Source organism: Salmo salar, chromosome ssa03 (genome assembly GCF_905237065.1).
Source record: "Salmo salar chromosome ssa03, Ssal_v3.1, whole genome shotgun sequence".
NCBI classification, from domain to species: Eukaryota; Metazoa; Chordata; class Actinopteri; order Salmoniformes; family Salmonidae; genus Salmo; species Salmo salar.
Genome location: NC_059444.1, coordinates 16,067,635 through 16,085,046, shown reverse-complemented (window position 1 = coordinate 16,085,046; position 17,412 = coordinate 16,067,635). Strand labels below are relative to the sequence as shown.

The following is a 17,412-nucleotide window of genomic DNA, read 5'->3' as shown; positions in this document are numbered from 1 at the left end:
AAGATGTCCGAAGTAGCTGACCTCTGTAGCGCTGACTGTGCTCTTCTCGGGGTTGAGCCGGACTCCTCTCTCGCGGGACCTTTGCAGCATCGCGCGGAGGTTTCGGTCGTGCTCCTCTTTGGTTCGACCATAAACAAGGATGTCGTCCACAATTGCCACAACTCCGTCGAGGCCTTCATATACTTCGTCAATCTTTCGCTGAAACTCGTCTTGGGCTGAGATAATCCCAAAAGGCAGGCGACGGAACCTGTAGCGTCCAAACGGTGTGTTGAATGTTGTGAGCTTAGATGACTCTTCTGTGAGCTTGATAGCCCAGTAGCCTGATCTAGCGTCCATGACACTGAAGTAGTGTGCTCCCGCTAGCTTGTGCGTGATACCATCTAGCGTCGGTAAAGGGTAATGGGGCCGTTTGATAGCCTTGTTCAAGTCTCTTGGGTCGAGGCATACTCGGAGCTTGCCTGTGCGTGGTTTCTCCACCACCACTAACGCGTTTACCCAGTCAGTCGGTTCTGTAACCTTGGTGACTATGTCAGATTGCTCCATGCTCTCCAACTCTTTCTTCAGACGGGCACGGAGAGCAAGGGGAATCTTTCTCGGTGGGTAGACCACAGGGGTTGCGTCTGGGTCAAGGTGAATGGTACATTCTCCTGGGAATAATCCTATTCCTGTAAAGACATCAGCAAACTCCTCCAGTACATTTTCTGTCTCTACTGGTGCTGTTACTGATAAAACTAGCTTGATGAGGTCCATGTCTAAACATGCTTTAAGACCTAGCACTGCAGGTGCTCTAGTGTCAACAACGTAAAAGTCCAACATCATGTCACTTTCCTTGTATTTGCATTTGAAAGTGCATGTGCCTTTTACTGGGAGCTGTTCACCACCATAACCATTCAGTCTGCGCATGGTGGGCTGTAGCTCGCACTCAGATGTCAAGCTGCGGTACTTATTCAGAGGAATAATGTTTACTTGTGCACCAGTGTCTAGTTTGAACTTTAGCTTTGTGCCTTGTGTTCCTATCTCAATGTCAGCAAAGGCTTGCTCTGTCTCTGATATGTGACTTTTCTGTGTCACTGAATCAATAAACAGTTCATCATCATTTGACTCTTTGATTGACATTTCATCTTCACTCACTGTGTGTACTGTTTTTCCACGGTAAGCTCTGCACACTTTTGCAAAGTGATTCCATTTACCACATTTAGTACACTGTTTGCCTTTAGCTGGGCAATTTCCTTGTTCGCCATGCACTTTGTATCCACAATATCCACATGTTTTGGGGCGTTTTGAGTCTGTGTCGCTCTGTTTTGGAGTTATGTCTCTCTCCGTTCTGAAACGCTCTCTCTGGGCACCGGAGGTGTGCTTTGATGTCTGCCTGACTGCGTGCACTGCTTGTTCACGTGATGCGCTCGTGCTGCGGCGCGAAATGGTTTTCATCTGAGCCTGTGCTAGCTCGTGAGATCTGGCTATGTCGATAGCTTTGTCCAGCGTTAGCTCAGACCCAACATTCAAAAGTTTCTCTCTCACTCGCGGTGAGTGTATTCCAAATACAATACGGTCCCTGACCATCTCATCCTTGTTTGCATAATCACAGTCTTTCACAAGCAGACGCAGCTCAGTCACAAACTGTTCAAAAGACTCGCTAGCTCCCTGTACTTTCTCATGGAATTTGTACCTATCGAAAATTGTATTAGTCTTCGGCACAACATATGCTTCAAAACGATCGTAGTATGTTTTCAGTACCTTTGATTCAGCCTCGGTAAGTGTCCATGTGTTGTAAATATCTCTCCCTTTTTCACCGATCCAGAGGAGCAGGTAGCTACACTTTTCCTCTTCTCCTCTTTCCTTCAGGGGACCCGTGAACATTAGCTCCACATGCTGTTTGTACTTACGCCATGCATCGGGTAAGTTTGTAGACTCCCAGTCCATTCGAGGTGAAGGAACTCCAGAAAAATCCATCTTTTAAGACCATTTACTCTGACACCATGTTTTGTTTTGTACACTTTGTACAAAATAATAAAACGCAGAACTACAGGATGTTTCTTAACATAACTCTTTATTAACTAGCTACAACTACATGTTAGCCTATCTCCAACCACGATCAACTGCCCATGACCTAACCGTCTGGGTGGTCTTAACCAATCACCGCACAGTATGATACGGCGGTAAAATGCATCCAATTATAATTCAGTATGTATTCACATATGAATATTACACCTACAGATGCAGACCATACTTGCTACAAAGTCACAAAAAGCAAAACTAACAACTAAACAAACTGAAATGGGATACATTGTAAACGCAGGCCCAACGACGAAAAAACCTAGCTAGCTAGGCATTGATTGGTTTTTCAGCATCTGGTGAACTAACGTGGTGAGTGATAAACATGCATTTCTCTGGCCCCTACTGTTGCAGTCATGACGGAAGAGGCGCTCTGCTGTCAAATCCTCCCACATGTTTCTAGTTTGACTAGCTGTTTTCAGCAACTTTTTTTTTTTAATTCGGCAGATTTGCTAGCAACAAACTATTTAGCTAGTTAACTAGCCTAGTGTTTGATATGCAATGCGATCCCCAGTCTCGACTGGCCTGAGGATAAAGGCAAAATCGGGCATTATCAGCGCATTGTTATGGATTTATCCAAATGAACGTCAATAGAAAACAGATACTTGTTATTCTGGCGGCAGAGGTCGTGACTGTTAGCCGTAGCTAGCTGGCTATCTAGCAAGCAAGGGTTAAGGGACAGGTCGCAATTTACTGGGGGGAAGGGGTGGTCCAAAATAGGGGAGGGTTGTCAAACCTAATTTTATGCTTTGTGGAGGGTTGTGTGTTTTTTTTATTGGGCACATGGGAGGGTAGTGAATTTTTTCCCCTGGTTAACATTTGCTCTTTTGCAGGTTTTACAATATAATTTCCATCCTAGCCACATTTCCTCAGCTGCTTGCATGCGCCTCCCCTATATCAAGGTGTTTTGGTACTTCCCTTATGCACTACACTTTTCCATGTGCCAACTTTTATTATAAACTGGGTGGTTCGAGCCCTGAATGCTGATTGGCTGAAAGCTGGGGTATATCAGACCATATACCAGGGTATGACAAAACATTTATTTTGACTGTTCTAATAATGTTGGTAACCATGGGGGTTAAGGCTAAGGGCTGTATCCAGGCACTCCGCATTGTGTTGTACATTTACATTTTAGTCATTTAGCAGACACTCTTATCCTGAGTGACTTACAGTAGTGAATACATAAATTTCATGCATTTCAATTTTTTTAGTACTGGCCCCCCGTGGGAATCGAACCCACAACCCTGGAGTTGCACACACCATGCTGGCGTTGCAAACACCATGCTCTACCAACTGAGCCACAGGGAAGGCATGATTGTGTGTTTAAGAACTTAAATCAGATCAAATGTATTTCTAAAGCCCTTTTTTACATCAGCAGATGTCACAAAGTGATTATCCAGAAACCCTGCCTATAACCCCAAAGAGCAAGCAATGCAGATGTAGAAGCACTGTGTCTAGGAATAACTCCCTAGAAAGGAGGAACCAAACCTAGAGAGGAACCAGGCTCTGAGGAGTGGCCAGTCCTCTTCTTGCTGTGCTGGGTGGAGGTTATAAGAGTACATGGCCATTAAGGTCAGATTCTTCTTCAAGAGCTGTGGTATATTGGCCATACCCCCCCCCCAATTGCTTAACTATACCACAGGTCAGTATATTCTACCAGTCTATCCTGCCCTCTATCCACCATTTATAGTGACAATAATGGTAGATGGATCGTATGTCCAGATCTGCAATAGGCTAACTAGCAATCATACCACGCATAAAAGCATTCAAAGTTTAATACTGTAGCGACCCACACAGACAGCTGTGTGTTATGTGTTTGCTATCGGTTGGTTGTGTTGTACTTACCAGTACCCAGTGTTCGCGGGGTCCGACATGCCAATCAACCTGCTATCTGCCAATCATGGGAATGCCTGGAATGTTCCGATGCAGGGCATCCTGGTGGTTGGTGGAGTGGCGTGGAGGGGGGTTGGGCAGGGGGATGGAGCATTGGAAGTTAAGACCAGGTTTAGCCATTGTTCTTTCTCTTACGTTTTCACAAGAGAAGGTCACGGTTGTTTTACAGGGTATCCTTCATTTATTTGGCGTGGGCTACGGCCAAACAGTAGCCTGTGTGAAGTTGGGTTAATAAACCGTAAATTTGTAAACTCAATCTTCTGTCTGGACAATTGTTCCTTTATGATCTAGTCAGGTCTTTACAATACATTTTAATATGAATAGACAAGAACAGATAGGAATAGCTGATAGGCAGTGAACATGCCAGGTGCATCATTGCGCATGAAAGAACAGTGAGGACATGAAACACTATCCTGAAAAGCTATCCTTCCTAGACTATAGTAGCTTACAACACCACAATGCAATGAATAATTGCATTATTGTTTTCAAGTGAGTACAAAATTATACTCTAGGCTGCAGTGAAAATGTCATTTGAGTAACGATGCAAAAGCCCTGTAATTTGAATGTTTAATTCCATTTGGATCAGTTGTGGTCTACTCTCAACATTTTATAAGGTCTAGAAAGGCACAGTAGCAGGCCAGTCTGGCTGTATTTTTTACTTCTGATACTGAATGCGCTGTCTGTATCAGATAATCATTCTCCCAAGTCCTCCTAAAATAATGTGGCCACATAAGCTTTCCTGAATAACTGGGCCTGCCAGGAGCATAACACCCACACTGCCTCCTCTCCAATCCGAGCGGCTATTCCTTGCGCACCTAGAACACTTCAACGTAGACAAAATATTTATCAATTCATTTTTAAAATGTATTACCTTTTATATGTGGCATAAATACAACCAGTCACAATGCGTTAATCTGATTCGTCTCCGATAGGCATGCACACGTTCATCCAAAATATCATTCCAGCATCCTCAAAATGGCTTGGCATTAACCAGGTTTCCATCCAAACTTTTTATGGATCAGTTTTGCCTATTAGATCATAATAAATACAATTCCATGGACAGGGGGACTTCCTGTTGAACGCGGAACGAGGGAGAGCTTGGTTTGTTGTTTTGGAAAGTTTGTTGTTTTGAAAGTGTATTGGAACATTTCTTAGTAGCTAGCTAACTTTTTTGTTTGGCTCCCGCGACGCAGTTGGCATCCGTTTCTGGGATAGCTACTCTCTGTCCAGTGATACTGCTGACCAAGGCCGGGTCTGAGGAGCTATTTGGCATTTTCCTGAAGGATTGATTGAACGCAGCCCGCGACGCGGTTATGCGGCTGCGACCGCGGATTGTCCCGCGTTTGTGGCTGTCTAGATCCCTGCTGTTTGTTGTTTTCAATCTTCCCTGTGACCTTCCCTGTCTGGAACTGCGAGGAGTAACAGCATAACCTATGTTGCTAGCTACCATGACAAAGACCAAAGCTGGTGGGAGTACCGTTGAGGACAGTGGTGTCTCTATCTCAGGTGAAGGATATTTTAAACTAACAAATATCAGGCTGGGCACATTTGCTATACCTACATAAAACATGTTGTGACAAAACCATCAGTAGGCCTAGAGTTGAAAATGTAATGGAAACCCATTGCTTTGGATTTTTTATTCGGTACATGTGAATTTAAGCTCAAAACTTGTTTTTATGTGCACTACGCACAGACTTTTATTTGCAACAAGTGAATGATAGAAAACACAACTCTGATGGGACAGTGCACCATGGTTTCCCTTAGCCTGTGGAAAAGACAATAAATAGAATTGTAGCAGGCCAAATTGTTCTTGAGAGGCTGTCTATCATAGCCTACGTCCCAAATTCGCGGTTCAGAACCATTCTCTCACGCATTGTGCGCACATGAGCCTGCTGCTTAGGAGAGACGGAGCGAGAGAGGAGCCTTGGCCTAGGCCACTGTTGACTGTGAAGATAAGATGCCTTTTTCATTGAAGTAAAACAAAAGTTAGAGGAAGAAGAGTACACCTATAGTGAAAAGCCTAAAAGGGGAATTTAAAATAAGTTTTAATATTGTAGTGGAAGATGAGAAGAACATTGCCATGGCCAAATGCAGGCTACTGTGGCAACTCACTATTCAGGTAGGATGCAATTTTGAAACTTAATGTATATAATTTATTAGAACCCATTTTTTTTTAAATATGCAAAACCTGTTTTGTTTAATTCATTTTCATTGGCTAAATTACTTTTTAACTGTCTTTTTAATTGTGTGCTCCGTATTCAGACTAAGCTAGGTTATAAGTAGGTCTGTATATGATATATATGATTATATTTCTGTAATTTGTGTATGGTACGCACTTGCCTTTGTTGGTAATTGCTGCAATAAGGTTTAAACCAGTTCACAATTGTTGTATTTCATTCAGTTGAGCCATTTTCTTAAGTCAAATTAAGTTCCAACTGTAATGTTGTGTTTTCTGCAATATAATGGCCTGCTCTTACTTTATATTCCCTGTAAACAATGACTTGACTTTTGATATTACAGGTTTGGTGTGGTTATTATTAAGCTTTAGCAAGCCTATGATATGAAGGCAGTGTGCACCGTTGCTCCAACTGACTCGGACAGATGAACTTGAGGTGAGGAAGAATATTTCAGGCCTACCAGTGATGAAACATGCAGGGAGAGTGAGCTCCTCTGTGGTGGACAGTGAACCCTCAACCTTCTGGCCCATAGACCTGCGTGGCATCGACTGTGCCACAAAAGCATGCTGAAGTGTCAAAGTCTATATCCACGTTTATAAACACAGGGTTGCTACATTTGTTATTTGTGGGCGTAAACATTATTGAAAATATTTTTTACGTTGGGGCGGGGGGTGCATTATTTAATGTTTTTTATGACACCATAAATTGTACAACTCTGCTAATTTGATTAGGCCTAGCCGTGTTTTAAGCTGACCAACCACTGTCTTGACATGCATTTGCACAGTGGCCATATAAAACGGTGCTAGGTGTAGGCCTATCGGTAACATGAACCATGTTTCCATCAACAGTTTTTATGCGAGTAAAGTCATACTGTATAAAATAAATAATGACAGCCGTGATGGAAACAGAACGTTTCGGTACAATTTTATGAATACCGACAAATAGTTTGTTCGTTTGACATGGTGAGTGTTATCTTTTTGTATCCGCAAAATTAATTACACAAGGAATGTGGAGGAAATGCCTTTATGTGCAAATAGTGATATCATCATCATATCCAAGTAAACTTGGAGTGGTGTGTGGTCCTCCCACTACGACTCGAGAAAGCAATGCAGTTTATTAGGCTACAGTTATGATGAGCTTTACAGGGTGTTGAAAGTGCACGGTGATGAGCTTGATGCTCATTTCCAATAAATATCGAGGATCTTATTCTGGTGTCATGATGATTGATGCTTGACTGCCTTTTGACAAATGAAAAATATTCTCGCTCTTATCCATAATAATCCGATCATGTAGACTAGCCAACCAGCACTGTATCTGTGGGCTGTATCTGCGGGCTGTATCTGCGGGCTGTATCTGCGGGCTGTTGGGGGTGATGATGTCATCTCTTCCAAAACAGATTACATGTCAGCAATAGTTTAGGAGCATCCTAAACTAGTCCAGCTTACTACAATCCACCGCGTCAATCACAATTCTCATCTGGTCTCTCTAGTCATCTGCACTGCTGCACAAATGTCTTTGCTGTTACATCAAGTTTTCCAACACTAACAAATGTGTATAAATCTGCTTATAAAAAAGGCAACCACTGATGGCAAAACATTGTGCGTGTGGTGTGCCACATATCCAACTGAGATGACAGAAGTGAAATAGTTATGGGCCACATGGCCTGTCCTCGCACAGTCAGTAGATGTATCTGCTATTGGCACATTATATGCTTCCATCAATGAAGGCCAATGGCAGTCTCTCAGTCAGTCATCCAGAGTTTTCACAGGCATCTCTGTCTGCTTGGTAAGCGGCCTCAATAGCACATCCTTATTCTTCAGCTCACTATCCCCGGTATAGAGGTTGTGCTGGTGGATATACTTGATGACAGAATCTGGGAGGAGGTACTTGACGCTGAGGCCTCGTCTCAGGGCTCGCCGGATCTCCGTGGCGCTGGTCTCGTTGCGGACCCACTCGCGCACCAGGATGATGTTTCGCCAATGGCGTGAAAGTGTCTCCGACTCGTGCACGGCGCGCTCAGGCTCCAGGCCCCCCCGGCTGACACAGACCAGGCCGAAGAGGCCTGCCACCTCCTCCACGTGGTCGTCCAGCCACAGGCCTGGCACCTTGAAGGTGTCCAGGAAGTCAGCTCCGCACAGCAGCTTCAGCCTGGGAGAGGAGCCTGAGAGAGGGCCAAGAAAAGGAAGAGTTGGTGAATGGCGGCCTTTACACTGATGTCTCCCCTGGTCTCCACCCAAGAGAGATTTGGATGTGGCCATCATGTTGAAGTAAACATGAAAGCCATGGTTTTAATTGGTTTGCTGAGAGTTAGTTATTCATTTGTTTTGCTGATTTCTTTATTTCTACTGCGGTAAATCATGTAATCCATCCCTCACTAGAATGAGCCATTTTCTTCATAAATATAGGTGTTAACCAGATGTAACCCCATGCCAGCTGATCACCAACACAGTATGACGTAACTGAGCATTCGGACTACATCCCTAAATCCATTTCATTCAATATTGTATTTTCCGTGGCGCGCGTGGACAAAAGCTAATGATCTTTATCTGCGTTCGCTAGCACCGCAGTGTAATAACGCAGTGCACACGTTAAGCACAGGCACACTATATGGGATTGTGAAAATCCATTACCCTTCTTTGTGTAAGAGCTTGTTTTAAAAAAAGTGACAGGACATGAATTTTGGGATTTGGAGTCATGATTTGTGCAGATAAACCATGGTAACCTGTATGTATTGACAGCGTGCTGACCAAACTCTGGAATGACAGACAGTTCATGAGTAGATCAGTCTTATGATTAAACTGACAATAAATAAAGAAATAAACCATTTAATATAAAAGTTTAGTTTGTCATGAGAACTACAGATTTCAGTCTTAACCTGGAACTACATACACCACACATGGAACTCATTAACTAATTTCAATTAGTTAATGAATTTCATGTGTGGTATTTCAATTAGTTAATGAATTTCATGTGTGGTATTTCAATTAGTTAATGAATTTCATGTGTGGTATTTCAATTAGTTAATGAATTTCATGTGTGGTATTTCAATTAGTTAATGAATTTCATGTGTGGTTTCCGTAGTTCCAGGTCAGGCCAAAAGCTGCTCATGACTACCTAAACTTCTAGAGCTCTGCCTCCATTTTGGCCAGGTTTATGAAGCGTTTGCACCTCTTCAGCGTTTGCACTTGTTTAAAAAGGGGGGAAAAAATAGGCATTGGTTTACCATTTATGTTTTATTCCCTGGTACACTTCAACATCATGTCTAACAATCATCTTTGGAGAGAAGATGCTACAGCACTCTTGGATTAGGGAATTTCTGATATTCTTTCTGATATATCCACCAGCCTTTGATAGGAATGGTGTGCGTGTGTGTATCTGGCTCCATTTACACGATCTTCCCTGGTCCATCCTGAAACCTTCATAATGATCTGTTCATGCTACACCAACCCCCCTCATCCTCTAAACATCATTAGCTTTAATGAACATGCTGCTTCCATTGAGCTGATTTCATAGAGCTGAATGTGTAAAGGGGATAAAGGATTACTTAGTTGGCTTAAGAGGAAAAAACAGATCCTATACATATTTCAACCCAAATAAGATTCAAACTAGGGTATTAACGAGTGAGTAAAGGACGCCAGTGCCAATGTGGAGGTTTATAATTAATAGGAGGATGATTGCTGTTTATTATCTATGCATAGTCACTTCACCCCTACCTACATGTACAAATTACCTCCACTAACCAGTGCCCCCGCACATTGACTCGGTACCCCCTGTATATAGCCTCGTTATTGTATTGTGTTACTTTTTATTCTTCTTTTTACTTTATAAATATTTTCTGAACTCTTTCTTGAACTGCATTGTTGGTTAAGGGCTTGAAAGTAAGCATTTCTCAGTAAGGTACTACTTTTATAGTTGATTGATAACTTCAAAATAGTACTTGGATCACCATGGGCCCACAAAAGGACAGATAACGAGCAGCACGCGGCTCCAGAGCCACATGTTGCAGACCCCTGACCTATCCAATCCTTTTAGATCTTTGAACATAAAAGGAGAAGGTGCTAGAATGGGCCCATGCTACAGAGTGCAAGGTCAGGGAGGGTCTTACTTGTGAGATGATGGGAGTTTGTGGTTGGACCACTGTCCTTCCCTGTGCCCTCTTGGTACTGCTTCAGTATCCGACCATAATGGTACCTGCCAGCAGGACAACGCAAAGGGAGAAACAAACAAACATATGACAAACGCAAAGAAAACCAATGAAGGAATATGCTGTTGAGTGCAAAAGCCTCTTACAGATGTTGTAGAAGATTTGTGTGTTATGGGTTACGTGATCCCATAGGTTTCAACAGCCCTGCTCCAATGTGGACAACAGGCCACTTCATGGCTTTAATCAGCTCCCCTTGTTACACAAACGCAGCTTAAGAGTGCAGACAGCTCGCTCGACAAGGGAATTTGTCAGAGCAGAGGGGACAAGGAGAGGGTTGTATAATGCATCACAAGTGGGAACAGCACTTCAGCTGCGTGTGCATTTATGTTTGTGTGTGTGTGTTTATGTTCGCATGGGTGCACATAGTCGTTGAGTACATATAACTAAATGCATGCCATGTTTATGTGTAACCCTAAATTAAAGGTTGCTGATCCATTTATGTGACTTGTAAATCAAATCAATAGTGAGTGCCATTGTGGGAGATAAACACTCAATATCCCACACATGTAAAGTGGAGGTAACTTTCTGTATGTATAGTTTCAACTGGTTGATCAATATCAAATGCAACTGTGTCCCACATCCACTTAATCACTATGGCAACATGTTACAATAGCAACAAACTCAGCCAGCAGCGAGGGATCTGACCCCAGTAAAGACCCAGACCTGGCATGGGCCCCATGTTGCCGCAATATCCCTGGAACCTCTGGCATCGCAGCCTTAAATCTGAGGTGGTTTCTGGCACAAAGAACATTTGGCATGGAGCAGCAGAGGGGATTTATACCCAGGGAGCTCTATTACCTTCCTATTGTGAACAGGCTTGTGGTGCGGGAAGAGGAGATTTTATGGGGCGCTAACGGCTAATGAAGAGCTAAAGAATGATGGCTGGAAAGTACAACATGGAAGGACATAAACCAAGGCTCCGGACCAGTGTACACCTGGTATTACAATGTTATTGGATGTTGTTCATATTCAGTAGAATTGGATGTTTATGGACAGGTGTAGAATAGAGTACATGCATTGTGATCGGATCTGATGGACCACAACAGTCATGAAAATGTAGTTGTAACGGTCCTCAGATGAAGTGGGAAATTCTGATCATGAACGTGGACAGTTGAGGCATGATGTGACACATCATGTTGGGAGACATTTTAATACAGGGTGTGGATGCAAACTAAGCCCTTAATGAGATTGTCTAAATCATTTGTGATAGGATTATCAAAGTTATTTTTAATGTCAGGTCTAGACGGGATCTGTCTGGCTGAAAAGGAGGATGAAGCTCTGACTGGCAGGTTCAATTAAGTCTTTCTGCATGCTGAGATGCTTTACAAAGGGAATTAGACATTTTTACAACATGATATTATTTCATGAATAAAGTGGAGCTGAATTGAAGGATTTTGTAAGTAAAACCCTATTATTGGAAATCAAAAACGTCCAGGAAAAGATACCATGGTTAGTTTAAGGTATTGACCACTTGTAAACACTAATGTTTCAGGTGGAATCCTGACCTATCAGATCTTAGATAAAAGCTCTGTATCATATTTTGTTATTTTTAACAAAAACACTTAAACTTATGAAAGGGTTACACTCAGTGGCTAACTTGCATAGTGACGACTATGGTGCACATGACCAGTGGCATCACAAGGCAATGCTGATTCCACAAAATCTCTAATAACATACATTTTTTTAGCATACTGTAGTTCACTGCTCATCAAAGCGCTAATAAACTTCTCAAAACGTTTCTTCAGCGAGAAGCCATTTTGGGACTGTGATATTCTAGTAGTTATAAATTAGTTTATAGGTTGAAACTGTGAAACTGTGTGACTCCACACCTCATTGTGACCACTGTCTCTGTCCAGTCGGGCTGCTGGCTCTCCCAATCGTCAACAGAGACCCAGTCTGAACTCTGCAGTGCCAGCCTTGCCATAGCGATGCGGTGCTTGGCCAACACCAGGCCCTGCTTGCCATAGCCGTCACTCACCGGAGACACAATCCCGCCCACCACCTGGAACTGACCTGAAAGGGGGTAAATCATTGGTTGATGAGACTCTTGATCCTCCCCACTCTCTGACATTGGGCAGATTGGATTATACTGAACGGACAAAAGCAGTGACTGAGGAGCGCCCTTCTCAAATCTAACAGTAATCTGCGCCGCTCGGTCATGTTGTCAACAAGGAAGCATGGTGCATCATCCAGAAACATACAACAAATCTTTTCCATAAAAATATGTTTAAAAATGTTAAAATAGTTCTCATTGAGAAGGCAGCTAAAGCGTTTTTATCTAAAGCAATCACGTTTGCGTGTGAAAACAGAATCCTACTCATTACTCGACGTGCTTAATTTACGTCACTTTTGTTTTGAGCTGACTTCACCGTGGGTTTTGAACGGGGCACCTGGCTCACGCCCAGGAGGCAGCCTGGTTCCAGAATGAATGCAATGAACTTTCACCCGGTGCAAAACACGCCTAATTGAATCCCCTCAATGCTATATTGTCTTCCTTATTGCACCAGAAAGGGCTACGACCGATCACAAGGCTATGGGATTAAGGCCAAGTCTACAACATGGGAAAATATAACAAAGCTTTAGTCACCACGCAATATAATACTATACAGCTTATTCTGTACAATGCATTCTCACAGGTCAGCTGACATCTTATGCCCCCAGGGTCCATGGGAAAATAAGAACATTATTTATTCCAACAGAAGTGCAGTACTGTTTATTTGGTCTATATATACTGCTCAAAAAAATAAAGGGAACACTTAAACAACACATCCTAGATCTGAATGAAAGAAATAATCTTATTAAATACTTTTTTCTTTACATAGTTGAATGTGCTGACAACAAAATCACACAAAAATAATCAATGGAAATCCAATTTATCAACCCATGGAGGTCTGGATTTGGAGTCACACTCAAAATTAAAGTGGAAAACCACACTACAGGCTGATCCAACTTTGATGTAATGTCCTCAAAACAAGTCAAAATAAGGCTCAGTAGTGTGTGTGGCCTCCACGTGCCTGTATGACCTCCCTACAACGCCTGGGCATGCTTCTGATGAGGTGGCGGATGGTCTCCTGAGGGATCTCCTCACAGACCTGGACTAAAGCATCCGCCAACTCCTGGACAGTCTGTGGTGCAACGTGGCGTTGGTGGATGGAGCGAGACATGATGTCCCAGATGTGCTCAATTGGATTCAGGTCTGGGGAACGGGCGGGGCCAGTCCATAGCATCAATGCCTTTCTCTTGCATGAACTGCTGACACACTCCAACCAAATGAGGTCTAGCATTGTCTTGCATTTGGAGGAACCCAGGGCCAACCGCACCAGCATATGGTCTCACAAGGGGTCTGAGGATCTAATCTCGGTACCTAATGGCAGTCAGGCTACCTCTGGCGAGCACATGGAGGGCTGTGTGGCCCCCCAAAGAAATGCCACCCCACACCATGACTGACCCACCGCCAAACCGGTCATGCTGGAGGATGTTGCAGGCAGCAGAACGTTCTCCACGGCGTCTCCAGACTCTGTCACGTCTGTCACGTGCTCAGTGTGAACCTGCTTTCATCTGTGAAGAGCACAGGGCGCCAGTGGCAAATTTGCCAATCTTGGTGTTCTCTGGCAAATGCCAAACGTCCTGCACGGTGTTGGGCTGTAAGCACAACCCCCACCTGTGGATGTCGGGCCCTCATACCACCCTCATGGAGTCTGTTTCTGACCTTTGAGCAGACACATGCACATTTGTGGCCTGCTGGAGGTCATTTTGCAGGGCTCTGGCAGTGCTCTTCCTGCTCCTCCTTGCACAAAGGCGGAGGTAGCGGTCCTGCTGCTGGGTTGTTGCCCTCCTACAGCCTCCTCCACGTCTCCTGATGTACTGGCCTGTCTCCTGGTAGCGCCTCCATGCTCTGGACACTACGCTGACAGACACAGCAAACCTTCTTGCCACAGCTCGCATTGATGTGCCATCCTGGATGAGCCACATGAGTACACATACCCCTGAGCCACTTGTGTGGGTTGTAGACTCCGTCTCATGCTACCACTAGAGTGAAAGCACCGCCAGCATTCAAAAGTGACCAAAACATCAGCCAGGAAGCATAGGAACTGAGAAGTGGTCTGTGGTCCCCACCTGCAGAACCCCTCCTTTATTGGGGGTGTCTTGCTAATTGCCTATAATTTCCACCTGTTGTCTATTCCATTTGCACAACAGCATGTGAAATTTATTGTCAATCAGTGTTGCTTCCTAAGTGGACAGTTTGATTTCACAGAAGTGTGATTGACTTGGAGTTACATTGTGTTGTTTAAGTGTTCCCTTTATTTTTTTGAGCAGTGTACATAGACTGAATGTGTAGGCTCATGTAAAGGCACAAGGCGTAAAGTATTGTGCAAGGAAGTCACAGCTCTATCTGCACAGATGACAATGTAAATGCTCCTGAAAGCTTCACAGAAACCCTTGGGGGACTTCTACCTTCCACTGTCCCGTGATCACACTGACGAAATAAACAGACAGGTGCATAATACAAGTCTAGGAGGCAACAATAACATAGCAAATTAATATAGGGTCTCTATGGTGCACGACCTGTCTGGTGCAGGTGATCCCTGGCCAGCTCGAACAGCCGCATGTGCTGGTTGGTGATGGGGTTGAAGGAGCCGCAGGCCAGGAGGACCAGCGGAATCCGGGCAGACATCTTTGTTCACTCAAACCATGGTCACCCCCACAGAACACTGAAAAACAGCAGAACACAGGATTAGAGATGAATGGGAAATGTATTCAATAATACCAGCAATGCTGATAATATACTGTAGCAATGCCTGAATAAATGGAATACTTGATGCAGATTATCTCTCATAGATGGTCAAAGTACTAAAGGGCTTAAATTGACATTAAGGAGGTTTACCAGTGTGGTCAAAATGTGAGGTATGAATCATGGTAACTTTGATGTGATATTTGGTTTATTGAGGAAGTAGGTATATAGAATTTATCTATATTGAATTGGAGTGTGACCAGTGGTGGAAAAAGTACCCAATTGTCATACTTGTTTAAAAGTAAAAGATACCTTAATAGAAAATAACTCAAGTAAAAGTCACCTTGTAAAATACTACTTGAGTAAAAAGTATTTCGTTTTAAATATACTTAAGTATCAAAAGTAAATGTAATTGATAAAATATACTTAAGCAGAAGGGATGACCATGGATGTGCTCTTGATAAGTGCGGGAATTGGACTATTTTCCTGTCCTACTAAGCATTCAAAAAGTACTTTTGGGTCTTGGGGAAAATGTGTGGAGTAAAAAGTACAATATTTTCGTCAGGAATGTAGTGAAGTAAAAATATAAATAGTAAAGTACACATACCCCAAAAAACGACTTATGTAGTACTTCAAAGTATTTGTACTTAAGTACTTTACACCACTGAGTGTGACATAGCAACATACAAGGTACAACATTTTCCAACGATAACTACGGAACGCGTCAAAAAAAACATTGACGAGGCACTTCCAGGTAGTCTCGCCAGGCTACACCGGCGACCCCTCACGTACAACTTCCATGATCGTTTTTAATTTGTTCTAATTTAAACTGCACATGCAGGAAAACACGACTGGTTATTCAGGTACAATAGCGGTCAAAACTATTTTCAACATCAAGCTAGTCTTTTCTTGCTACACTAGCTAGTAGCTACCTAGCCTCGTTGAGAACCTTTGAGGTATGGCAACGCGAGACCTGTAGCTACCTAGTCCGTTATACCCCGTCCGCGTTATCTAAAGGGTAGTTGGCAGTATGTATCAGCCGCTACAGGTGATTTGACATTGATAGCGTGCTAGCTAGCAGTAACCAGGCTAGCTATAATACACACATCGAATGTCTTACAATGATTATGCTATCTTATATAATACAAACAAAATGACATTCATTAAAACGTTTTAACTCCAATGGTAGCTACAACCAATAACATCGTTACCTTTTCCCACTTGTACTACTTTGTTTGCGTAAGGTTCATGTGTTACACTTTTTGTCTTCCCCAGCTTGGAACAACGTTGTATGAAGGTTCTGTAGTGGTATGGTATGATAGTGACAACTAGTGGCAAAAATGCAGAAGGAACACAAGTTGTTTGAGATCTGCGTTCTTCACATGAAACTGAATACCAAAGTTCTACACATCAAGGAAGTAAAAATGTGTTTGTGTCTGTTCAAACAGCTGTTTCCTCATGATTTGGTTGGGTCTAATTGTGTTGCTGTCCTGGGGCTCTGTGGGGTCTGTTTGTGTTTGTGAACAGAGCCCCAGGACCAGCTTGCCTAGGAGATTCTTCTCCAGATTCATCTCTTTGTAGGTGATGGCTTTGTTATAGAAGGTTTGGGAATCACTTCTAGTTGGTTGTAGAATTGAATGGCTCTTTTCTGGATTTTGATAATTAGTAGGTATCGGCCTAATTCTGCTATGCATGCATTATTTGGTGTTCTACGTTGTACACAGAGGATATTTTTGCATAAATCTGCATGCAGAGTCTCAATTTGGTGTTTGTCCCATTTTGTGAATTCTTGATTGGTGAGCGGGCCCCAGACCTCACAACCATAAAGGGCAATGGGTTCTATAACTGATTTAAGTATTTTTAGCCAGATCCTAATTGGTATTTCAAATGTGATGTTCCTTTTGATGGCATAGAATGCCCTTCTTGCCTTGTCTCTCAGATCATTCACAGCTTTGTGGAAGTTACCTGTGGCGCTGATGTTTAGGCCAAGGTATGTATAGTTTTTTGTGTGCTCTAGGGCAACGGTGTCTAGATGGAATTTGTATTTGTGGTCCTGGCGACTGGACCTTTTTTGGAACACCATTATTTTAGTCTTACTGAGATTTACTGTCAGGGCCCAGGTCTGTCAGAATCTGTGCAGAAGATCTAGGTGCTGCTGTAGGGCCTCCTTGGTTGGTGACAGAAGCACCAGATCATCAGCATACAGTAGACATTTGACTTCAGATTCTAGTAGGTTGAGGCCAGGTGCTGCAGACTTTTCTAGTGCCCTCGCCAATTCATTGATATATATGTTGAAGAGAGTGGGGCTTAAGATGCATCCATGTCTCACCCCACGGCCCTGTGGGAAGAAA

The 17,412-nt window shown here is 43.2% G+C and overlaps 1 protein-coding gene across 2 annotated transcripts; it reads right to left on the bottom strand.

The window, feature by feature from the left end:
* Positions 1-7,132: 7,132 nt before the first annotated feature.
* nmnat3 (nicotinamide nucleotide adenylyltransferase 3) lies at positions 7,133-16,383 on the bottom strand. 2 transcript variants are annotated; one of them, XM_014190101.2, is made up of 5 exons: positions 16,273-16,383; positions 14,896-15,041; positions 12,159-12,342; positions 10,231-10,316; positions 7,133-8,286 (listed from the first exon to the last, which is right to left on the bottom strand). In XM_014190101.2, exons 2-5 carry the CDS (start codon positions 15,002-15,004, stop codon positions 7,871-7,873), a joined length of 795 nt encoding a protein of 264 aa, XP_014045576.1. In that variant the 5' UTR covers positions 15,005-15,041; positions 16,273-16,383; the 3' UTR covers positions 7,133-7,870. The 2 variants fall into 2 exon arrangements, with proteins under 2 accessions (XP_014045576.1, XP_045570505.1); XM_045714549.1 differs by lacking the exon at positions 16,273-16,383 and adding an exon at positions 15,669-16,022.
* Between the last annotated feature and the right edge of the window lie 1,029 nt (positions 16,384-17,412).